This window comes from Ranitomeya variabilis, chromosome 1 (assembly GCF_051348905.1).
Source record: "Ranitomeya variabilis isolate aRanVar5 chromosome 1, aRanVar5.hap1, whole genome shotgun sequence".
Taxonomy (NCBI): Eukaryota; Metazoa; Chordata; class Amphibia; order Anura; family Dendrobatidae; genus Ranitomeya; species Ranitomeya variabilis.
Genome location: NC_135232.1, coordinates 303294112 through 303319881, shown reverse-complemented (window position 1 = coordinate 303319881; position 25770 = coordinate 303294112). Strand labels below are relative to the sequence as shown.

The window sequence follows — 25770 nt, the reverse complement described above, 5'->3', positions numbered from 1 at the left end:
CGGTACGTTCCGTTCCCACGGATGCTTTGCACGAAGGACCTTTGTGACGTCATGGTCGGGTGACCGCGACGTCATCTCAGGTGATTTGCGCAATGCATCCCTGGGAACGGAAGCCACTGCGTGCACCGCTGAGAGGCGGGAGGACTTTGGGGGCCAACAGAAGGTAAGGATATCCTTATTTTTTATTTTCATTCTTTTTTTTTACATTAATATTTATCCCAGGGCCTGAAGGAGAGTCTCCTCTCCTCCAAACCCTGGGTACCATCCGCACATGCAGCGCTCACTTTAGGCATGGTGTGCATAGTCACATGCGTAAAGTGAGCTTTTCAATGCAATCCTATGGAGGCCGAATCGATGCGATTCCGCAGAAATAATGAACATACTGCGGAGTTTACCGCTATGTGATTCTTCAGCGGGAAAATCCACAGCGTGGGCACAGCAACTGCGGAATCCCATAGGATTGCATGGGGATGCGGTTTTTAAGCTTTTTTTGCATTTCCGCTGCAACAAAAATGCGGCAGAAACGCATAAAAAACACAACATGGGCACACAGCCTAAGCCCTCACAAGGCCATATTGACAGAAAAATAAAAAAGTTATGGCTCTGGGATGGAGGGGAGCAAAAACCGAAAACAGCTCTGGTCATGAAAAGTTAAAACCTTGAGAAATTCCATAAAAAAGCATTAAAAAGCCAGAAGCGTGGACTAGAATGGAGTCTGTATGAGGAGCTCAGGAATCAACCCCGATGTAGACGCTTCAGTGCTGAGGTGACTACATCGGAGGGGATTAGCGGAGGTCCTCGCTCCAGCAGCTCCGATGTAGTCACCTCAGCACTGAACCGTCTACATTGGAGTGGCTAAAATGAAGACCACAAAAAACGACCTCCGATCTAATCGCAACACTCGAAGTTACAGACTTCGTCACAGGTCTATGAGGCGCATAATAGATTAATAATAAAATTAGACTACTATTTTGTCTCTATTTTCCTGCCATTTTTTCAAAGACTGTTCATAAAACTCTGCCTGCTGCCCACCCCAAAATGGCTGCGGTAAGCCAGTGACTCGGAGGAGTGGAGGAGCCCGCTCTACTGGCCGCCGCCTGCGCCTGTGCAGGGTGAGGACGGGCAGCTGTAGCCACGCCTCCCAGTGCCTCGGCTGATGGGCGTGGCCTGCGGCTGTCAGTTTGCCCTGCCTGTGTTATGTGTACACACAGGACAGAAGCAGATAACAGCGGGCACACGAGGATGGATGGTAAGCGGTGGGCATGGATGTGGAGGCTATAAACACCGGCACTGCGCCAGAGACTGCGCCTGGGTCAGTATCACTGCTTGCTGTGCTACACCGCTATCAGATGGTGTGCACTTGTCCTGTAGAATCAGGGGCTGTGCACTTGTAGTGTTCTCATGGCAGTAGTGGGGCATGGCTCCTCCTGGGCATCAGATCATTGGGGGCCAGTGTGCCCCTGTCCATGTCTGGCCACTGCTCTGCACCCCTGTCCATGTCTGGCCACTGCTCTGCACCCCTGTCCATGTCTGGCCACTGCTCTGCACCCCTGTCCATGTCTGACCACTGCTCTGCACCCCTGTCCATGTCTGGCCACTGCTCTGCACCCCTGTCCATGTCTGGCCACTGCTCTGCACCCCTGTCCATGTCTGACCACTGCTCTGCACCCCTGTCCATGTCTGGCCACTGCTCTGCACCCCTGTCCATGTCTGGCCACTGCTCTGCACATGATCTTATGGGTCCCATGGATCTATTTTTACTTGTGCTCCAATCACCTGATGTTCCCAGCAGGGGCCACCCCAGTACATGCTCCGCTATGAGACACCGTGACCTTTGGCACACTTATGCCAGCGGATCACAGAGAGGCCTGTATTTTGGGAATTGTGGCACGGAAGAGCGATCTTGTGGGTAAACCATTCCTGGCAGCATCCTGTGCCCCTGCCCTGTTTTCAGATCTTCACACAACCTGTATCGCCAGCAGGCAGCCTCGCCCCTGTGTGCTTCTAGACATTTATTCCAGGGCAACAGAAGATTTATGGATCTTTTCAGATCTGTGAAGGTTCTGATCCTCTGTACCTGAGCTGTGGATTCCACCACCAGTCCGTAGGAGAGAGGTTACCCAGTGAACACCAGTATGGCTGCAATCACACTGTGCACTGGCGTTATGCCCACGATCAGTAAACGCTGCGGGTTGGACGCTGCGTACCTCCGCAGTGGCCAGATGTTACAGCATAGCGGATGGGACGCCACAGACGCCTGTGCCTGTAACAGAAATGTCACCCATACAATGTATTGCACGCCGTGATTCCATACGGTTCAGTGATCACATGCGGATTTACCTGCGTTCAATAGACGGCAGCAAACATACAATGCGCTGCCACTTCCGGATCATGGGCACCCAGCATGCTGGTACTAGCCAGACGTATGTTCACAGACCCTCTCTGTGACCTGTGCCCCCTGATACACATTGGAGAGTATCTATTCTTTCAGTGGGCTATCAATCTCAGATCAGTGGTTGTCCGAATCCTGGCACACACCGAGCACCTCTCTAACCCCTTACTGATGGACCCAATTTTCACTTTTGCACTTTAATTTTTTCCTCAAGCATAGCTTATTTATTTTTCCATCCTCATGGCCATATGAAGGCTTACCGTACTTTCTTCTTTCGAAATGGTGAAGGAAAAAATAAATCACAATTCGGATTTTGTTACAGAGTTTCTTGTTTTTACGGTGTATTGTGCAATCAAAATAACCTGGCAATGATCGTGCAGGCCAAATTTGGCTTTTTATTTTTAGTGGTTAAAAAAAATTCAGAGCTTTGTAAATAAAAAATGAAAAAAAACAATTGGTCTGTGTCGACCGTTTCCAACCAACCGTAACTGTTATTTTTCCATTGTTGGTGCTATGAGGTTTTTGGTTTAATGAGGCTATGAGGTTTAAATTTTTTACAATAGTATTTTTATTTGTTACTTATGATATTTTTATCGCTTTTCGTTCCATTGTTTTTATGATGTTAGATGACTGAATAAAGTCAATTCAAATGTTAATATATATATTTTTTCTCTTTGGCTTTTATTGTAAATGTTAATTAAATGTAGATTGTCATAGATTGAAATTTATTGACATGTTGATACTAAATATGTTTATTTTCTTTAATTTATTTATTATTTAACAGACTTTTTCAACCTTAAGGGACTTGAATTTGTGATTGTGTGCTCTCTTGTATTATATACTGCAGTACTCTAGTATTCCAGTATATGGTAAAAATAAGAAATCTGCGGAGCTTTGATCATTGCCACTAGAGGCAGGTTTTGGCTGTATGACGCAGCCAGAACCTGCTGTAATTGTAGTGGGCTCATACTTAGTCCATTCCATAGACCCACTTCTAATGTAAACGTGCATGTACATCCTAGTGTGGATGCGCTGTGTATTGCAGCTTTGTCCCATTCATATTCCCAGGCCTGATGTTCCATCTACGACATGTGATGGCTGCAGTCAATCTCTACCCTCAGCGGTCTTATGCCATTCTCCTCTGCATTACCAAGACCATGATTGACTGCAGGGGTCCCGTTTTGTAGACTTGATGTCACCACTGCAGCCTTTCCTGCAAAGAATTCCAAGGAACATGGGAAGGTGGCCCTGCATTGTCAGTGGCATTAAAGCTTAAGTGATGTGCACTAACCAGGGTTTAGTCAGGTGACGGCTAGGGACCAGATATGTGAGGGGGGGGGGGGGAGACCCGCATAGGGCGTTAGGGAGAGCTTAGGGATAGGCTCAGGTTTAGTTAGAAGGTGCCCCATCCCTTGTTCCCTACTATTAGGACCTTCATCCCCCTTTTTCCATCCCGTTGTTGGTGTTGTTGTGCCGTCCGCTGGACTGACCCTTGTGGGTCATGACATTTGCACTATGCGCTGTCAGGATTTTCTGGTGCTGGCACAGGAAACGGTGGTTATGTGACCACAAGTATGTGATTTGCATACATGTGGTCACATGCTGACTAGATGGGCATGACCTTACTCAATGCAAGTGTATTGAGCTTGGCCAGATATATTTTGTCGGAATGTGGCCTAAGGCCGGGCAACCCCTTTGTCTCATTTATGTTGCAGATTTGTATGGTACGGATTGGTAATATAGTGGCCATGCAAATTGTGTCCAATTCTTAACCTCCATGAGTCTGTATATCTACATAAGAGTTTTTTTCTTTTTAGAGTGTGATACATTCCAGAAATTAAAGGAAACCCGTCACTTGATTCATGCTGTTCAAACCAAACCACAGGCAGCAGGTATCACTGGATTCATAGTATATTTTTTTCTGAAATACTTTAGTATAGTTTGAAAAACCTCATAGAGACCGGACGAGTCCAGCGGAGCCCTCAGCTGATTGACAAATCTCTCCCACAAAAGTAATTTGGGATAGACCAATCCACTAGAGCAGTGCAAGGAGAAACCGGTCAGGAGCCGCATCCGATTTGTCTAATTTCTCCCTATAGTCCCCAGCTGGCTCTTAAAAGTATGTTTTCTCTGAAACCAGATTCTGATTCTTATTGCCATGATGTGATCATGATATATGGAATGAATGATTCCCTTTATTAAAGAGATTCTGTCCGCACAGAATGACTGTTGAAACCAAGCACAGGCCCTCAGTACAAAGTGGCGTGACCAAACCTTTAACTGCACCTTCCTGCCTACTTGTTTTCTCTTTATCTCTGACTCCCCACTTATTATCTCTGCCCCTCTCTTTTGGGGGACAAATTTGGTATAAATGGTGGCATGGCTTTATTTGAAACCACTTGTATTCTGATGAAGGCTCTGAACAGCACCACCACGGAGGTGTGAACTCTTAGGTTATGCTCACGCATTTATTATTACTGTTGCCCTTTTTTGAGGTGTTAATTTACAAATATTGAGGTAAAAAACTTCCCAAATACTCAATGTGTGCACGTGGCCTTAGATGCTTATATTGTCTATTCTGCACAGTGACAAAACGGCCATCTTAGTCTGCACATGAACAGTCTGCTTTGAATAATGCAGAGATTATTTGGTAATTAGAAATCTTTGGCATGAAGTTGCCTTGTGAATGCTTTATGTGTTCTGTTAGACTAATGTGGTTTTCTCCAGTCCTTTATCCTCATTTGAAGTGTGACGATGTCATGTGTAAGTGACTACATGTGGTACGCTGTCAAATTTGCCATCTAGACTTCATTTTTGGTTATCGGTTTGCTGGAATCTTTGGACACTTTTACCATTTTGGATCTGCTATGAAGCAATTCCTGCTAAAAGAATATAAGATAAGGTTACGTGCACATGGTATCAATTTCAGATGGATTCTGCACGGAATCTGTGTGAAAAAAGAGCTATGAAAGCACCCCATAAATGAACATAATGCACATCAATGTCATACTACATTGCTGCATACAGGTGCCTCTCACAAAATTAGAATATCATCAAAAAGTTAATTTATTTCAGTTCTTCAATACAGAAAGTGAAACTCATATATTAGATAGCGTCATTACAAACAGAGTGATGTATTTCAAGTGTTTATTTCTGTTAATGTTGATGATTATGGCTTACAGCCAATGAAAACCCAAAAGTCATTATCTCAGTAAATTAGAATAATTAACAAAAAACACCTGCAAAGGCTTTGTAAGCATTTAAAGAGGCCCCTTAGTCTGTTTCAGTAGGCTCCAGAATCATGGGGAAGACTGCTGACTTGACAGATGTCCAGAAGGCAGTCATTGACAAACTCCTTAATGAGGGTTAGTCACAAAAGGTCATTGCTAAAGAAGCTGGCTGTTCACATAATGCTGTATCCAAGCATATTAATGGAAACTTGAGTGGAAGGAAAAAGTGTGGTAGAAAAAGGTGCACAAGAAAGAATAGTTAAGGAAAGGCCATTCAAAAATTTGGGGGCGATTCACAAGGAGCGGACTGCTGCTGGAGTCATTTCTTCAAGAGCCACCACACACAGACATATCCAGGACATGGGCTACAAGTGTCGCATTCCTTGTGTCAAGCCACTCATAACCAGTAGACGCCAGGAGCGTCACCTGGGCCAAGGAAAAAAAGAACTGGACTGTTGCTCAGTGATCAAAAGTGTTGCTTTCAGATTAAAGTAAATTTTGCATTTCATTCAGAAATTAAGGTCCCATAGTCTGGAGGAAGAGGCACACAATCCAAGCTGCTTGAGGTCTAGTGTGAAGTTTCCACAATCAGTGATGGTTTGGGGAGCCATGTCATCTACTGGTGTAGGTCCACTTTGTTTTATCAAGACCAAAGTCAGCGCAACCATGTACCAAACATTTTTAGAGCACTTCATGCTTCCCTAAGTCAACAAGCTTTTTGGAGATGGAAATTTCATTCTCCAGCAGTTCTAGGCACCTGTCCACACTGCCAAAAGTGCTAATATCTGGTTTAAAAAACAACAGTAAACAACAGTATCACTGTTCTTGATTGGCCACCAAACTCGCCTGATCTTAACCCCATAGAGAATCTATGGGGTATTGTCAAGAGGAAGATGAGACACCAGACCCAACAATGCAGACGAGCTGAAGGCTGTTCTCAAAGCAACCTGGGCTTCCATGACACCTCAGCAGTGCTACAGACTGATCGCCTCCATGCCACGCCGCACTGAAGCGGTAATTGATGCAAATGGAACGCTGACCAAGTATTGAGTGCATTTACTGAACATACATTTCAGTAGGCCAACATTTTGGATTTTAAAATAATTTTTCAAGCTGGTGTTACAAAGTATTCTAATTTACTGAGATAATGACTTTGGGGTTTTCATTGGCTGTAAGCCATAATCATCAACATTAACAGAAATAATCACTTGAAATAGGTTACTCTGTTTGTAATGACTCTATATAATATATAAGTTTTACTTTTTGTATTGAAGAACTTTTTGATGATATTCTAATTTTATGAGAAGCACCTGTGTATGTCCCCTCTTGTGTAATGTCTTTTAAATACTCATGGCTCGAAAACTCTGAGGCTTTAAGAAGTGACATGCTCATTTTTCTTGCTGCTTCCACTTGAAAAAATACGACATATATGCTTGGAAGTATAGGGTAAAAGCAAAACCGATAGCAAGACTGCCGGGTAAGACACCTCAGGAAAATTAGCGCCGGCGCTCTTCTGAAGCAGCATTGCCTAGGAAAACTTGGCAGTTGCACTGGTGTCTAAAAGACGCCATGTACACATACTCTAAGATTGTTAGTCAAGCAACTTTCTACTATACCTACGGTATATGGATTGAACTATGTATGGATTGGAAGAAAGAAATATGTTCGATTTTTAAATAAATTCATGGTAAAATCTGACTTTTTCATGTGGATTTTATCACTGATTTTGTCACAGAGTTGTGATGGATTAGGCCATGTTCACACTTTGCGGCGTCCCTCTGCAGGTTCTCCCGCAGCGGAATTGATAAATCTGCAGGGCAAAACCGCTGCGGTTATCCCTGCAGATTTATCGCAGTTTGTTTTGCGATTTCCGCTGCGGGATTACTCCTATACTACTCTGACTCTACTCTGACCGGCCGGCCACGTGCAGCGCTGAGAGGTGAGTATAACATGATTTTTTATTTTTATTCTTTTTTTTACCCCAAATATGGTTCCCAGGGCCTGGAGGAGAGTCTCCTCTCCTCCACCCCGGGTACCACCCGCACATTAACCGCTTACTTCCCGCAACGTGGGCACAGCCCCATGCGGGAAGTAAGCGGTTCAATGCATTCCTATGGGTGCAGAATCGCAGCGATTCTGCACAAAGAAGCGACATGCTGCGGGTTGTAAACCGCTGCGTTTCTGCACGGTTTTTCCCGCAGCATGTGCACAGCGGTTTGCGGTTTCCATAGGGTTTACATGTAAATGGAAACGCTATGGAAACGGCTGCGGACCCGCAGCATGAAAATCGCCGCGGTAAAAACCGCAAAGTGTGAACATGGCCTTACAGGGAGTGAAATCCAGGGAGAAAATAAGTGAGTGAAATTGACAGCCTATAGATTACAGATTGCACCACAGCTCAATTTCCCTTTTTTTTGTGCAACATATGGATGAGATGTTAAAATCTGTGTAAACATACCCTTAGGACTTATTTACCCTTGCATACTTTTAGTATGTGCATTCGTTAGTTATTCATTAAAAAAAATTGTTTGGCGCTTCATCCAGAAAACTCAGACGATTTTTTTCTCACTTCTCATTCTGTTTTTTTTACAGAAGCAGCTTTTTATAATTTTAGTCCATTTACAGTTTCCTATGTTACAGAATTGCAATGTATCTGTAAAAATCCGATGCTATACTGTGTCTCTGAACGGCATCCAGTATTTTTCATACACACACAGACTTGAATGGGCGAGCCTCATCCTATTTATTGTTCACCTGCAGTACACCATTGAATAACATTGGTCCGAATGCTGTTGTGTTTTTTTTTTTTTTTTTGCTTTTACAAATACTGTCATGTAAGTGATTGCTTACAATGCCACCCCCCTCTGCTAACTTCCTATTCTGAAAACAGGACAATGGATCACCTAATTTTCCCACAACCTGATTTACATGCGAGAGGTGAACATCATTGTAAGGGCATTGTAAAGACAGACTTATTTCCCGGTCGGTATATAAATTTCAGTGCCCTGACTGACCGTGAGTTTTGTGATCCAAACTTACAATCTAATAGACACATATGAGGCTGTAAGTTCTGGTCATGGACCTGGAGTCAGTCTGGGTATTGCAGTCTGCATAGAATAAAATACACTCGTGTCAACGCAGCCTAAGGCCTGGTCCAGTGGGTTATTTCACAGTACGTATGTGGACCACAATGCCTGGTATGACCGTGGACCTCCTGACCCATTCTTACAATCTCATAGAGACATAGGAGTCAGTAAGTTCGGGTCAGGAGAACCGCAGCCATTCCGGACATTGCAGTCCATACACAGACCTTGTAAGCTCGTCTGAACCTGAAATATATTTATAGAGCCTGTACATATCAAGAGTCCTAAAGGTTTTTTTTTTATTTACTTAATAAATTACTAACATTTATGCACTTTTTTTTTTTTTTTTCAATGATCATATATGAAAACATTTAGTCAGCATTTTCTCTATTGGTGAAAAAAAAATTGTTGCTGTATTAAACTTGTAGCATTACAGTTTCTACTGATTTATTTCTAGATTTCTGAATGGTGTTATTGACCTCATCTTCATTGCTGGCAGTGTTATGGCTCGTCTGGAAAACATGGGAGTTCCATTGTAAAAAATACAAACTATATTGTGATACACATGAGACAGTCATGGATACCGACAAGTCATGTGCTGAAACTATACAGCAGGAAGAAACTGCTGGGCCATCAGTACCAGAAGAAAGTTCTAAAACACAAATAGCTAACTCAACCAATCCTGTACAAAATTTAGAGTCGACATTAGCACTGACTGTCCCATCTCCTGCAAAATCAAAGCTGAAACAGTTAAAATTTGCCCCCTCAAAGGGAAATGATCCTGAACCAAAGCACAGAAATATAAGGAAACCACCTCTTTCTCGGTTTATTTTGGGCTCCTCTGAGGACAACTCTTCTGATGATGAGTGCGTTATTGGCTCCTTTAAGACCTCAAGAAAGACCAGTCTAAGCAGTAGTGGATCGCAGACTCCATCCCTGTCATCATTACCGGAAACAGAGCCATTGACCACGACCATAAGGTAGGCATTTATTTATATAATCAAACACAATATCTCAAATACAGATACCATAATATAATAGTAGCTATTAGTCCCGGAGTCAACACCCAGGACACAATGGATACTATCCTATGGAGCTCCCTCTCAGTATCAACAACACCACAATATGGAGCATATAACCACAAACAATAAGTATCATAAAATAGATATATTTTATTGGTACAATCAGTTACGACACAATACTACATCGTAAATAATTAAAACAGAGCAATCAATTACAGTTAAGGGTGCACCAAAACTTGGTGATACCCCAGGAACAGATACCTGGACATGACTATCTCTTATGGCCCACACAGGGTCCTCTTTTCCTTATGTAGTGTAAAGTGACAGTGCATTCTATTTTAACCATATCATAAGTCTCCAAATTAGGTTAGTCACATTAAGTCTCTAAGTTAGCTTCCCATTATACGCTTCAGTTTTATTAGACCACATAGGTCTAATAGGTATTATAACCCAAATAAGGAGAGAGACATAAGACCAGCCTTTAGATCTTACCCTTATCTGTATCCATTGGGGGTGACCACGCGCCCCTACGTGCGTTTCACAACAGCTTCCTCAGGGGGCAAAGTGATAGTAAAAAGTCCCCGCTGTCTTCCTTAAATACACCTCTCATCACATTTGATGGCGCATGTGGCTGAACAGGTGGGCGCCGAAAAGCCGCATCACCCCGGCGCCAACATGGCGGTGCGGGTCATGGGGAAATCCACGATGACGTCACTGACCCGTACGCGTCACCAACAGGCACCGTAAATGATGCCGCAAACGGAGCACACGTCGGAGACATGCGCACTAGTGATACCATTGAAACATCACTCTCCAGCTATTGCCAAATAGAACTTACTGCATCCATCAACAGCACAAGTAAGGCTACTTTCACACTAGCGTCGTGCGACGTACCGACGCATACTGTGCCAAAAAAACACAACAGGGGCAGCGGATGCAGTTTTTTTAACGCATTCGCTGCCCCATTGTGATGTCCGGGGAGGCGGGGGCGGAGTTCCTGCCGCGCATGCGCTGTCGGAAAAGGCGGACACGACGCACCAAAAAAACGTTACATGTAACTTTTTTTTGTGCCGACGGTCCGACGCAACACGACGCATCCGTCGCACGACGGATGCAACGTGTGGCAATCCGTCGCAATGCGTCGTTAATGCAAGTCTATGGAGAAAAAACACATCCTGCAAGCAATTTTGCAGGATGCGTTTTTTTTCCAAAACGACTCATTGCGACATGCGTCGTACGACGCTAGTGTGAAAGCAGCCTAAGGGTGCAGATGTCATTATACAGCTAATACTATTATAAATAGTAGAAAGAGGGACAACCTCACAATACAACGGAGGGCATTAGAGGATCTGAAACGGCTTGATGATGTAGTCATCAAGCCAGCTGACAAGGGGGGGGGAACGTTGTTATTTGGCCGATGGAAAAATATGAGAGGGAAGCGTTCAAACAGTTGAGAGATAAAGATAGTGGGCGCCGGGGTGATGTGGCTTTTCGGCGCCCACCTGTTCGGCCACATGCGCCATCAAACGTGATAATGAGAGGTGTATTTAAGGAAGACAGCGGGGACTTTTTACTATCACTTTGCCTCTTGAGGAAGCTGTTGTGAAACATGTGTAATGGCGCGTGGTCACCCCCATGGATACAGATAAGGGTAAGATCTAAAGGCTGGTCTTATGTCTCTCTTCTTATTTGGGTTATAATACCTATATAGTCTAATAAAACTGAAGCCTATAATGGGAAGCTAACTTAGAGACTTAATATAACTAACTTAATTTGTAGATTTATGGGATGGATAAAATAGAATGCACTGTCACTTTACACTACATACGGAAAAGCGGACCCTGTGTGGGCCATAAGAGATAGTATCATGTCCAGGTATCTGTTCCTGGAGTATCACCAAGTTTTGGTGCACCCTTAACTGTAATTGATTGCTCTGTTTTAATTATTTACGTTGTAGTATTGTGTCATAACTGATTGTACCAATAAAATATATATTTATGATACTTATTGTTTGTGGTTATATGCTCCATATTGTGGTGTTGTTGATTTATTTATATAATGTGGTGCCCATAAGCATGTGCTCCTATGTAGAACAGGTTTGTTTAGTAGCTTTCCTTTCATCTTGTTTTCCCATTCACACAAAAGTATTTCCTGAGTGATTGAGGAGATAAAGAGGTGAGTATATTCTGGGCTTGATTTACAGCTCATGCTGTCCTAGGCACTGAACCTACATGGACCCCTATTAACACCTTTCTGATATCAGATGTACTATTCTACCTATGTGACCCAGGCCAATTTGACCATGGACGGAATAGTACGTCTCAGCAATCGGCTACGATCACGGGGGGGGGGGGGATCGCGGACGATCGCCGCCAGGTGTCAGCTGATTATCACAGTTGACACCCGGCACTAGGCGCCAGGAGCGCTCTCGGCACTTTAACTCCCCGAAATTCTGCGTTCGAACAAAATTGCAGCATTCCGGAAGCCGGAGCAGTGGCCTCTCTGCCTTCGCATCAGAGACTTCGCGGCGTGACCCGATCGCTGCCATTGTAACCTGATGTCGTCATGAGTGCAGCGCTGACAGCTTCTATATCATGCAGATGCTGCTTCATCTGCAAGCTATAGAAGCGATCAGCCTGAAAAAAATGATTGTCACATAGTGGGACAAAGTGTAAAAGTCAGAGTACAGTAAAACAATTTTTTTTAAATAATTGTAAAAATATATACTGTTTTTAGAAAAAAAAAAATTCTATAACTAAATAAATATTTGAATGGAAAAAAAAAAATCTAAACAATAAAAGTACACCTATTTGGTATCGCCGCATCAGTAATGACCCAGTCTATGAAGCTGTCCCACTAGTTAACCCCTTTAGTGAACATCATAAGAAAAAGGCAAAAAATAATGCTTTTTCATCATACCGCCGAACAAAAAGTGGAATATCACGCGATCAAAAAGATGGATATAAATAAACATGGTCCCGCTGAAAACGTCATCTTGTCCCTCAAAAAACAAGCCCCCATACAGCTCCATCAGCGGAAAAATAAAAAGTTATAGCTCTTAAAATAAAAGGATGCAAAAATAATTGTTTTTTATATAAAAGTTTTTATTGTATAAAAGCACCAAAACATTAAAAAAAAATCATGTAACTGAGGAATTGCTGTAATCGTATTAACCCGAAGAACAAAACTGCCTTGTCAATTTTACCACACATGGAACAATAGCCCCCCACAAAACAAATTCATGAATTGTTGTTTTTTCTTCGTTCTGCCTCCCAAAAATCGGAATAGAAAGTGATCAAAAAATGTCATGTGCCCAAAAATGGTACCAATAAAAACGTCAACTCGTCCTGCAAAAAACGATACCTCATATGACTGTCGGACGAAACTGTCTTTCAGTGTGTGACAGCAGCCAAACATAAAAACCCGCTATAAGGTCTCTTTCACACGTCCTGATATTTCCGGTACCGGAGATGTCAGTGTCCGTGTGTGTAATACTTGCGACACATGCGTGTGTCGCATCAGTACCACAAGGATGGGCGCCAGGGAAGAAGTGTTACAGTAAGCGCTGTTCCCCGGCGCCGGCTGCTGAACACGGCTCTCATCATTCTCCCCTGCTCTGCCAGCGATCGGCGCGAGCAGGGGAGAATGATGAGTTACATTTAAGTAATAAAAGAGACAGCAGGTGGTGTCTGATGGGACTATTACTCCCATCAGCCTACCCCTGCTGCTAATAACAGTGACAGGAGCGGCGGATGGGAGTATTCATCTGCCGCTCCTGCGCTGTAAATAAATACGGTAATTTAAAAAAAAAATTAAAAAAAAAGCACGGGTTGCCCGCTCTTTTTGATAACCAGCCAGACAAAACTCACAGCTGAGCGCTCCAACCGTCAGCTGTCAGCAAGGTTGGATATCAAGAATAGAGATGTCCCCACACCGTATTTTTTAATTATTTAAATAAATAAATAAAAAAAAAATAAAAAAATGGCCTGGGCCCCCTTCCTCCCCCATTTTTGACAACCAGCTTTGCTAAAGCTCACAGCTGGGGGATGGAATTCCCAGGCTGGTAAGGGGCCATGGATATTGACCCCACCCAGCTTACAAATAGCAGCCCGCAGCTGCCCAGAAAATGCACATCTTTTAGATGCGCAAATTCTGGCGCTTTGCTTGGCTCTTCCCACTTGCCTTGTAGCGGTGGCAAGTGGGGTAATAGTTGTGGGGTTGATGTAACCAATTACATCAAACCCATGGCTTAGTAATGGAGAATCATCTATAAGACACCTATCCATTACTAATCCTATAGTTGTAATGTTAAATAAAGACACAGCCAGAATGAAGTCTTTTATTTAAAAAAAAAAAAAAAGACAGACACCTTTTATTATTCTTAATTAAACCATACTTACAACCACCCCTAATCCAGGCGAAGCCCTCAATCTCCAGTAATAAAAGTAAAATAAAAAAACAACAATATACCCATACCTGTCCATCGTTGTGTCCCACGCCGTAATCCATATTTGAGGGATATACAGTTTTCAACCTGGACGGTACTAAGATGCGACCATCCCGGCTGAAAACCACTGGTGAATGAGCCGCTTGGGAGCGGAGCTTCAGTGACTGAGGGTGACGTCATAGCGGTTACCTCTGGTCACTGAGCTCAGTTCCCAGCCGGGCTGAATTGCGATCAGATGCCCGCTATCACTGTGAGCACTCACAGTGCTAGCTGGGATCTTCCAGAAGTCACCGCAGCTCAGCCCTGCTGGGAACCGAGCTCCGTGACCGGAGGATACTTCTATGACGTACTTCTATGACGTCACCCTCAGTCACTGAGGCTCTGCTCCCAAGCAGCTCATTCACCAGTGGTTTTCAGCCGGGACGGTTGCATCTTAGCACCGTTCAGGTTGAAAACTGTATATTCCCCAGACATGGATTACGGCGTGGGACACAACAACGGACAGGTATGGTATATTGTTGTTTTATTATTTTACTTGTATTACAGGAGATCAAGGGTTTTGGGGAATTAGGAGTAATAATAAAAATGTTAAACTGTGTTTTGTTTTATTTCAAATAAAATACTTTATTCTTGCTGTGTCTTTATTTACCATACAATTATAGGATTAGTAATGGATAGGTGTCTTATAGACGCTTTTCCATTACTAAGCCATGGGCTTGATGTCACCGGTGACATCAACCCTACAACTATTACAAACTTGCCACCGCTACAGGGCAAGTGGGGAAAAGCCAGGCAAAGTGCCAGAATTGGCGCATCTAATAGATGTGCCTTTTCGGGGCAGCTGCGGGCCGCTATTTTTAGGCTGGGGGGGGGGTCAATATCCATTGTGAGCTTTAGCAAGGCTGGTTGTCAAAGATGAGGGGGGGGCCCCACGCTGTTTTTTTTTTAAATTATTTAATTAAAAATTATGGTGTGAGGACCCCTCTATTCTTGATATCCAACCTTGCTGAAGCTGACAGCTGCAGCCCCCAGCTGTGAGTTTTGTCTGGCTGGTTATCAAAAATAGAGGGGAACCCACGTCGTCTTTTTTTTTTTTAAATTACTGTATTTATTTACAGCGCAGGAGTGGCAGATGAATACTCCATCCGTCGTTCCTGCTGTCACTTATTAGCAGCAGCAGGGGTAGGCTGATGGGAGTAATTGTCCTATCAGCTGCCGCCTGTTGTCTCTTTTATTACTTAAATGTAACTCTCATCACTCTTACCTGCTTGCCGGCAGAGCCGGGAAGAATGAGGAGAGCCGTGTTCAGCACTCGGCGCCCGGGAACAGCGCTTCCTGTAACGCTTCTTCCCCGATGCGTGTCACATGTATGACATCCATGTGTTATGTATATGCACGCGTGTGGGACGTTTTATGGCCCGTGCCGACGTTAAAAAAATGGACATGCCAGCGTATTTTGCCCACGGACACATGGTCCGTGGAAACACACTGACATGTGCACAGATCCATTCACTTGAATAGGCAAATAGCCATACAGAGAGACTCGGGAGGAATAGAGTGCTAAGTAGCACTATACAGCCACATATGGGGTATTGCCACGTTCAGTAGAAATTGTGGGACAAATTTTGTTGCAATTTTTACCCACTTCTTGTGTGAAAATGTAAAATCTTTGGCTAAAACTAAATTTCAGTGGTAAAAATGTAGTTATTCTGTCCTCACTGCACAACGGTATACAATTCTGTGACACACCCATGGTGTCAATACACTGCACCCCTAGATGAATTCATTGAGAGGTGTAGTTTGTAAAATGGGGTCACTTATGGGGGGTTCTGCTGTTTTGGCACCGACTCTGCTGTTTGGTCTGAATTAAATTTTGTGAAAAAAAAAGAAGTTAAATGTTCATTTTTTTTTTTTTTTTTTAAACATTCCAAAAATTCCTGTGAAACACCTGAAGGGTTAATAAACTTCTTGAATGTGGTTTTGAGCACCTTGAGGGGTGCAGCTTTTAGAATGGTGTCACACTTGGGCATTTTCTATCATATAGACCCCTCAAAATGACTTCAAATGTGAGGTGGTCCTTATAAAAAAATAAAAATAAAATGGTGTTGTAAAAATGAGAAATTGCTGGTCAACTGTTAACCCTTGTAACTTCCTAACAAAAAAAAGAAAATTTTGGTTCCAAAATTGTGCTGATGTAAAGTAGACATGTGGGAAATGTTACTTATTAACTATTTTGTGTGACATATCTCTGTGACTTAAGGACATGAAAATTTTAAGTTGGAAAATTGCAAAATTTGTCAAATTTCCTTTTGTTTTTTTTATTCACAAATAATCGCAAGTCATATCAAAGAATTTTTACTACTATCATGAAGTACAATATGTCACGAAAAAACAATGTCAGAATCACCGGGATCCATTGAAGCGTTCGAGTTATAACCTCATAAATGGACAGTGGTCAGAATTGTAAAAATTGGCCCGGTCATTAACATGCAAACCACCCTTGGGGGGTAAAGGGACACTAAACCTAGAGATGTTTATATGAAAAGTTAGTCTTGTAGCCCAACTCTCTGAAGTTAACCTTTCTGCTCATACTGTGCATAGGCAGTAAGCTGTCGCTTATGTAACTAGTCTGAGCTTATGAATACTAAGGACAACATATCACGTGCTCAGAATGAAAGGGAATCTGTCCGGTGATCTTTTCATAGCATACTAAGAGTATCCTTAAATTGGGCTTGGGCAGGCCTTTCAGAATATGCAATGCTTATTGCTGTACCTTCTGACGTTTTCTTGCTGTAAGCTGACAATTTAGAGTCAGCTTGTCAAGTGTAATCAAAAGTAAATATTCACCCACACCAATGCCCATAATCTCTTCCACCCCTCTGCGCCAGCATCAGTGATGGTTAAAGGGGTATTCCCATCTCCAAAATCCTATTGCAATATGTAGTAGGTGTAATAATATTATCATCAAATATCTCCAATTAGAAATGTAGTAAATGACCACTGGCAACTAATTGTTACTATATCAGTGGCTGTAACCATGCATACCTACATATGAGGAAAGAGACATGGTCAATCAGAAACGCTATACTACATTTGTAAATGGAGGTATTTGATACTACTACTGCTACTTCCTTTTGGAATAGGATGTTAGAGATGGGAATACCCCCTTTTACGGTGCAGTCAGATAGCTTTATCACTCGCGTGGCGCGAGGATGGGATCACTATCCTCAGATTGGCTGTCTGCTCTCCTAACCTGCAGCTGATCTGACTCCTTTTCACGTTCAATCTGTACGAAAGCGGGTACAGTGACGACAGCGCTGATTGGGCGCTGGGCACCACGTGTCATTCCACCGCACCAGAGCTCTGGGACCACAAGTGCTGATACTGCTGGAACGGCGCCAGCACGGCAGGTGAGTAACGGAGGGAGTTTTAATCTTGTCTACTGCAAGTTGCCACCTTTGCAGTCTATGAGAGATGGTCAATCATCTAGGCCAGGGGTGGGTAATTAATTTTCCCAAGGGGCCACATGAGAGACTGACTGTTTTGGAGGGCCGAACCAATAGGCCAAAATTAATTTTGCGCAATATTAATATCAATATATTTTATAATTATTATATTATTGATACCGTATAAGCCGAGAATTTCAGCCCATTTTTTTTAAGCTGAAATTGCCCCTCTTGGCTTATACTCGAGTCACTCCCAGGGGTCGGCAGGGGAGGGGAAGCGGCAGCTGTGTAATCATACTTACCTGCTCCCGGGCACTGACAGCTTCTTCCTGTATTGAGCGGTCACATGGTACCGCTCATTACAGTAATGAATATGGACCCTACTCCACTCCCATAGGGGTGGATCCGCATATTGATTACTGTAATGAGCGGTACCATGCGACCGCTCAATACAGGAAGAAGCTGCCGGCGCCTGGAGAACCAGGAACGTGCAGGGACCACGCCAGGAGCAGGTGAGTATGACGGGGCAGTGCGCGATATTCACCTGTCCCCCGTTCCACTGTCGGCGCCGCTGTGTCTTCTGCATCCTCTGCAGTGACGCTCAGGTCAGAGGGTGCGATGACGCGATTAGTGTGCGCTCCGCCCTCTGCCTAACAATCAGTGCCGAAGACACGGAAGACAGAAGACGCTGAGCGACGAGAGGTGAGTGTGATTTTTTTTTTTTTTTTTAAATCGCAGCAACAGCATATGGGGCATAATATTCTATGGAGCATCTTATGGGGCCATAATCAGCATTTGTGGAGCATTATACGGTGGAAATGTGTCTATGGAGCATCTTATGAGGCCATAATCAGCATTTGTGCAGCATTATATGGGGCAAATGTCTGTATGGAGCATCTTATGGGGCCCATCATAAGCTGTATGGAGCATTATATGGGGCGTATTTTGTATGGAGCATCTTATGGGGGCTATCATGAACTGTATGGAGCATTATATGGGGCTCCTGATTCAATATGGATATTCAAAAACACTTAACCTACCGATTTCTCAATTAATTTTACTTTTATTGGTATCCCTTTTTATTTTTGACATTTACCGGTAGCTTCTGCATTTTCCACCCTAGGCTTATACTCGATTCATTAAGTTTTCCCAGTTTTTTGTGGCAAAATTAGGGGTCTCGGCTTATACTTGAGTATATACGGTAATTATAATAATTGTATCACTTAACCCCTTCCTGACATCTGACGTACTATCCCGTCGAGGTGGGGTGGGCCCGTATGACCACCGACGGGATAGTACGTCATACGCGATCGGCCGCGCTCACGGGGGGAGCGCGGCCGATCGCGGCCGGGTGTCAGCTGCATATCGCAGCTGACATCCGGCACTATGTGCCAGGAGCGGTCACGGACCGCCCCCGGCACATTATCCCCCGGCACACCGCGATCAAACATGATCGCGGTGTACCGGCGGTATAGGGAAGCATCGCGCAGGGAGTGGGCTCCCTGCGGGCTTCCCTGAGACCCCCGGAGCAACGCGATGTGATCGCGTTGCTCCGAGGGTCTCCTACCTCCCTCCTCGCCGCAGGTCCCGGATCCAAGATGGCCGCGGCATCCGGGTCCTGCAGGGAGGGAGGTGGCTTACCGAGTGTCTGCTCAGAGCAGACACTTGGTAAGCCTGCAGCCCTGCACAGCAGATCATCGATCTGGCAGAGTGCTGTGCACACTGCCAGATCAATGATCTGTGATGTCCCCCCCTGGGACAAAGTAAAAAAGTTAAAAAAAAATTCCCCACATGTGTAAAAAAAATAAAGAAAAAAAAATATATATATTATTCCCTTAAATACATTTCTTTTGCTAAATAAAATAAAAAAAACAATAAAAGTACACATATTTAGTATCGCCGCGTCCGTAACGACCCAACCTATAAAACTGCCCCACTAGTTAACCCCTTTAGTAAACACCGTAAGAAAAAAAAAAAAAAAGGCAAAAAACAACGCTTTATTATCATACCGCCGAACAAAAAGTGGAATAACACGCGATCAAAAAGACTGATATGAATAACCATAGTACCGCTGAAAACGTCATCTTGTCCCGCAAAAAACGAGCCGCCATACAGCATCATCAGCAAAAAAATAAAAAAGTTTTAGTCCTGAGAATAAAGCGATACCAAAATAATTATTTTTTCTATAAAATAGTTTTTATCGTATAAAAGCGCCAAAACATAAAAAAAATGATATAAATGAGATATCGCTGTAATCGTACTGACCCGACGAATAAAACTGCTTTATCAATTTTACCAAACGCGGAACGGTATAAACGCCTCCCCCAAAAGAAATTAATGAATAGCTGGTTTTTGATCACTCTGCCTCACAAAAATCGGAATAAAAAGTGATCAAAAAATGTCGCGTGTCCGAAAATGTTACCAATAAAAACGTCAACTCGGCACACAAAAAACAAGATCTCACATGACTCTGTGGACTCAAATATGGAAAAATTACAGCTCTCAAAATGTGGTAACGCAAAAAATATTTTTTGCAATGAAAAGCGTCTTTCAGTGTGTGACGGCTGCCAATCATAAAATCCGCTAAAAAACCCGCTATAAAAGTAAATCAAACCCCCCTTCATCACCCCCTTAGTTAGGGAAAAATTGAAAAATGTATTTATTTCCATTTTCCGGTTAGGGTTAGGGCTAGAGTTAGGGCTAGAGTTAGGGCTAGAGTTAGGGCTAGAGTTAGGGCTAGAGTTAGGGCTAGAGTTAGGGCTAGAGTTAGGACTAGAGTTAGGACTAGAGTTAGGGCTAGAGTTAGGGCTAGAGTTAGGGCTAGAGTTAGGGTTAGGGTTGGGGCTAGGGTTGGGGCTAGGGTTGGGGCTAGGGTTGGGGCTAGGGTTGGGGCTAGGGTTAGGGTTGGGGCTAGGGTTGGGGCTAGGGTTGGGGCTAGGGTTGGGGCTAGGGTTGGGGCTAGGGTTGGGGCTAGGGTTGGGGCTAGGGTTAGGGCTAGGGTTAGGGCTAGGGTTAGGGCTAGGGTTAGGGCTAGTGTTAGGGCTAGTGTTAGGGCTAGAGTTAGGGCTAGAGTTAGGGTTAGGGTTGGGGCTAGGGTTGGGGCTAGGGTTGGGGCTAGGGTTGGGGCTAGGGTTGGGGCTAGGGTTAGGGTTGGGGCTAGGGTTGGGGCTAGGGTTGGGGCTAGGGTTGGGGCTAGGGTTAGGGCTAGGGTTAGGGCTAGGGTTAGGGCTAGTGTTATTGCTAGGGTTAGGGCTAGGGTTGGGGCTAGGGTTAGGGCTACAGTTAGGGTTGGGGCTAAAGTTAGGGTTAGGGTTTGGATTACATTTACGGTTGGGAATAGGGTTGGGTGTGTCTGGGTTAGAGGAGTGGTTAGGGTTACTGTTGGGATTAGGGTAAGGGGTGTGTTTGGATTAGGGTTTCAGTTATAATTGGGGGTTTCCACTGTTTAGGCACATCAGGGGCTCTCCAAACGGGACATGGCATCCGATCTGAATTCCAGCCAATTCTGCGTTGAAAAAGGAAAACAGTGCTCCTTCCCTTCAGAGCTCTCCCGTGTGCCCAAACAGGGGTTTACCCCAACATATGGGGTATCAGCGTACTCAGGACAAATTGGACATCATCTTTTGGGGTCCAAGTTCTCCTGCTACCCTTGGGAAAATACAAAACTGGGGGCCAAAAAATAAGTTTTGTGGGAAAAAAAAGATGTTTTATTTTCACGGCTCTGCGTTGTAAACTGTAGTGAAACACTTGGGGGTTCAAAGTTCTCACAACACATCTAGATAAGTTCCTTGGGGGGTCTAGTTTCCGATATGGGGTCACTTGTGGGGGGTTTGTACTGTTTGGGTACATCAGGGGCTCTGCAAATGCAACGTGACGCCTGCAGACCAATCCATTTAAGTCTGCATTCCAAATGGCGCTCCTTCCCTTCCGAGCTCTGTCATGCGCCCAAACAGTGGTTCCCCCCCCACATATGGGGTATCAGCGTACTCAGGACAAATTGGACAACAACTTTTGGGGTCCAATTTATCCTGATACCCTTGTGAAAATACAAAACTGGGGGCTAAAAATCATTTTTGTGAAAAAAAAAAAGAATTTTTATTTTCACGGCTCTGCGTTATAAACTGTAGTGAAACACTTGGGGGTTCAAAGCTATCAAAACACATCTAGATAAGTTCCTTAGGGGGTCTACTTTCCAAAATGGTGTCACTTGTGGGGTTTTTTAATGTTTAGGCACATCAGGGGCTCTCCAAACGCAACATGGCATCCCATCTTAATTCCAGTCAATTTTGCATTGAAAAGTAAAATAGCGCTCCTTCCCTTCCGAGCTCTGCTATGCCCCAAACAGTGGTTTACCCCCACATATGGGGTATCGTCGTACTCAGGACAAATTGCACAACAACTTTTGTGGTCTAATTTCTTCTCTTACCCTTGGGGATATAAAAAAATGGGGGCGAAAAGATCATTTTTGTGAAAAAATATGATTTTTTATTTTTACGGCTCTGCATTATAAATTTCTGTGAAGCACTTGTTGGGTCAAAGTGCTCAACACACATCTAGATAAGTTCCTTAAGGGGTCTACTTTCCAAAATGGTGTCACTTGTACAGGGTTTCAATGTTTAGGCACATCAGGGGCTCTCCAAACGCAACATGGCGTCCCATCTCAATTCCAGTCAATTTTGCATTGAAAAGTCAAATGGCGCTCCTTCCCTTCCGAGCTCTGCCCTGCGCCCAAACAATGGTTTACACCCACATATGGGGTATCAGCGTACTCAGGACAAATTGTACAACACATTTTGGGGTCTATTTTCTCCTGTTACCCTTGGTAAAATAAAACAAATTGGAGCTGAAATAAATTTTGTGTGAAAAAAAGTTAAATGTTTATTTTTATTTAAACATTCCAAAAATTCCTGTGAAACACCTGAAGGGTTAATAAACTTTTTGAAAGTGGTTTTGAGTACCTTGAGGGGTGCAGTTTTTAGAATGGTGTCACACTTGGGTATTTTCTATCATATAGACCCCTCAAAATGACTTCAAATGAGATGTGGTCCCTAAAAAAAAATGGTGTTGTAAAAATGAGAAATTGCTGGTCAACTTTTAACCCTTATAACTCCGTCACAAAAAAAAATTTTGGTTCCAAAATTGTGCTGATGTAAAGTAGACATGTGGGAAATGTTATTTATTAAGTATTTTGCGTGACATATGTCTGTGATTTAAGGGCATAAAAATTCAAAGTTGGAAAATTGCGAAATTTTCAAAATTTTCGCCAAATATTCGTTTTTTTCACAAATAAACGCAAGTTATATCGAAGAAATTTTACCACTATCATGAAGTACAATATGTCACGAGAAAACAATGTCTGAATCACCAAGATCCGTTGAAGCGTTCCAGAGTTATAACCTCATAAAGGGACAGTGGTCAGAATTGTAAAAATTGGCCCGGTCATTAACGTGCAAACCACCCTTGGGGGTGAAGGGGTTAATATTGAGCAGAATTAAGTATGCTGACATTCCCCTATATATCGTTTGAACCGGATTACAGCCCCTTCAGTATATCGTATAAGCTCCACACAGCATCCCCATATGCGGCATGAGCCCCACACAGCCTCCCCCAAATGTGGCATGAGCTCTAAACAGTCTCCTCCATATGCAGTATGAGCCCCACACAGCCTTCTTATACACAGCATTTGCCCCAGAGCCTCCCCATACACTGCATGAGGCCCTCATAGCCTCCCCAAGTGCAGCTTGTCACCCCCATAGCATCCCCATGTGCAGCATGACATGCTCATAGCCACCGCATGTGCAGCACGATGCCCCCATAGCTTCCCCATGTTCTGCATGACACCCCCATATCCTCCCCACGTGCAGCATGAGGCCCCCTAGCATCCCCATATGCAGCATGTCACCCCCATAGCCGACCCCATGCCCACCCAAACATTCCATACACATGATTAAAAAAAAAACAAACAAAAAAATACACGTACTCACCTCGGTTCTGTTCCCTGGAGCTCTGCTTCTCTCCCTGCCTCCGATGCACTGACTCTTCGCAGTACACAGCTGACCCGATTAAATGACGTTATCACGTCAGCTGTTTCACACACTGATTGGTGTAGGAAGTGTCCGGAGGCCCCTCCTCCACCATTGCAGTCAGCGCCTATGGAGGCAGCACCAAATTGAACTCATTAACAAATCATACATGACTGAGCTAGCCTCAACTTAGTCAAACAAAACACTTATTGTCCATAGCAACCACTGATACTTGCGGTTCTCTGCATGTGGCTTGTGTAGGCTCTTTTCAGAAAGGGATTCTGGCACTGCAGCTGTTTGTAACTTTAGCTCCAAAACACATCCAGTCTGGTCAGCTTCCCTCAGCTGACTGACTTAGATGAATGAGTGGATAAATTGGTCTACTGCCACTCTTTCCAACATGTGTGCTGGAGAGCAGGTCTAGGGCTGCAGTAATTTTTGCACCAGGTATAACAGGTTCAATATCTGGGACTGGGGATGTTTGTTCCTGTGGTAGAGCCAGAGGTGCACCTTTTGTGCTCGGACTGCCAGGGTAAAGCCTAAACGTGCCATAATCTCCTCTTTCAGCTTGTTGTTCTACTTGGCATCCTGCAGGCAAGGGTGTAGCACGCCTTCTGTGGTTCCTCAGTAAGGTATGGAGCTAGGACCTCAGCCCATAGCTCTGGGTGCAGTTTCTGTGTACCACCCTCTTATATAGTCTGGAAAGCCTTGACTTTGTTTTCCCAGAGTCATTTGTAAGGCCTCCTGTACCATTTGCCTTACCCGGTTACTTTCGCTTTGGCTGGCGCGTCTTGCCATAAAATGTGCCTAAGCACTAACAGGCAGGAAAGTGCAACTTATCTTCCTAATGTGCCCGGCGTCGTTCTTCCCTGGCACAGAGCGGCTGCAGACCACTCCTGCCAGGGATTCAGAAGCCTCTGCCGACGTCACGTCTACAGAGGGGAGGCTCCGCTCTGGCAACGGGGTGGGGCTTTTGATGTCATTCTGATTGATAGCCGATACCCCACTGTCTTATTGGGGAAGCCAGCTGTCAATCAAAATGACGGAAGTCAGCAGAGGCAGTTGAATCCCTGGTAGGAGCGATCCGTGACCGCTCTGTGCCGGGGAAGAACGGCGCTGTGCACAACATTCAGGTAAGTTGCAATTACCTGCCTGTTAGTGTTAGGTAGTCCCATATATACCCTTTAAATCTTGACAAATGTGATAACATAGTGCTATATTACCTAGGCCTCAGCAAGCCTTGGAAGAGGACATCGGCATTGTTTGCCAGGTTACCACTGCAACTCGGCACGGACTAACAAGGAGGTAGCCGGCCAATAAAGTATTCAAACACCTTAGCCATAAAAATATGGCTGATGCAGTACAAGGAGGCAGACATGAGAAATAAATATATATTTTGGTTACTTAAACAATTAATGACATTTATTGAACATCTTGGAAAAATAAGTAACTGCCAATGTGACCATCATTCCAACTCACAGAACTTGTGAATCTGAACAAACTTCTAGTGTCAAACCAGCTGGTTACACAGTAACTGCTCAGAGTCACCATTTAGTTTTTGAAAATGCCAACTATGTATTGTGGAAGCTGTTACCATATGGCTCCTAAGAAACAGCTGAACAGATCCAGATTGAAAACTTATATTTGAATGTATGTTAGTTTGTGGTACTTTCCTAAACCTTTTTTATTTTGCCATTTTTTTGCAAGTCAACCTTTATTTTGGTTACAACAGGAGCAGATTGTGTTTTAGGAACTCAAATTGTGCCATAACAGAAATCTCCGAACATGTTTTAGTTAAATTGCAGACCTGTCACAAGATAACAACGGTTCTAGACTTCACGTGTGACTGGTGCCTAGTTTACAAAGTGCAAAAATAACACATTGACCTTGACGTTTACATTGTGCAACGCAGGCAGCACACTGAACAATGTCATTCTTGGCTACGCCGCTGCCATCACTTTGTGTGACGCACAAACCACAATAAACACTTCTAGTCCTCTATTCGTGTTAACATTCTGCTGACTAAAAAGAAAAAAAAAAGTGCAATTTTATTTCCAGTAACTTAACCTATTAAAGTTTTTTGTAATTATGGAAACTTATACAGCGATCAGCCATAAAAATGTTTGT

The 25770-nt window shown here is 43.8% G+C and overlaps 1 protein-coding gene across 3 annotated transcripts in view; it reads left to right on the top strand.

Moving 5' to 3' along the window:
* Nucleotides 1-1143: 1143 nt before the first annotated feature.
* ACACB (acetyl-CoA carboxylase beta) overlaps nt 1144-25770 on the top strand; it is a 240050-nt gene continuing 215423 nt past the window's right edge. Inside the window, exons 1-2 of one of the 3 annotated variants that reach the window (XM_077295957.1) lie at nt 1144-1249; nt 9163-9685. In XM_077295957.1, the coding sequence (XP_077152072.1) occupies nt 9171-9685 (515 nt within the window). In that variant the 5' untranslated portion in view covers nt 1144-1249; nt 9163-9170. Of the gene's footprint in view, nt 1313-9162; nt 9686-25770 lie in introns of all 3 variants that reach the window. The other 2 variants (XM_077295946.1, XM_077295937.1) reach the window with 2 other exon arrangements.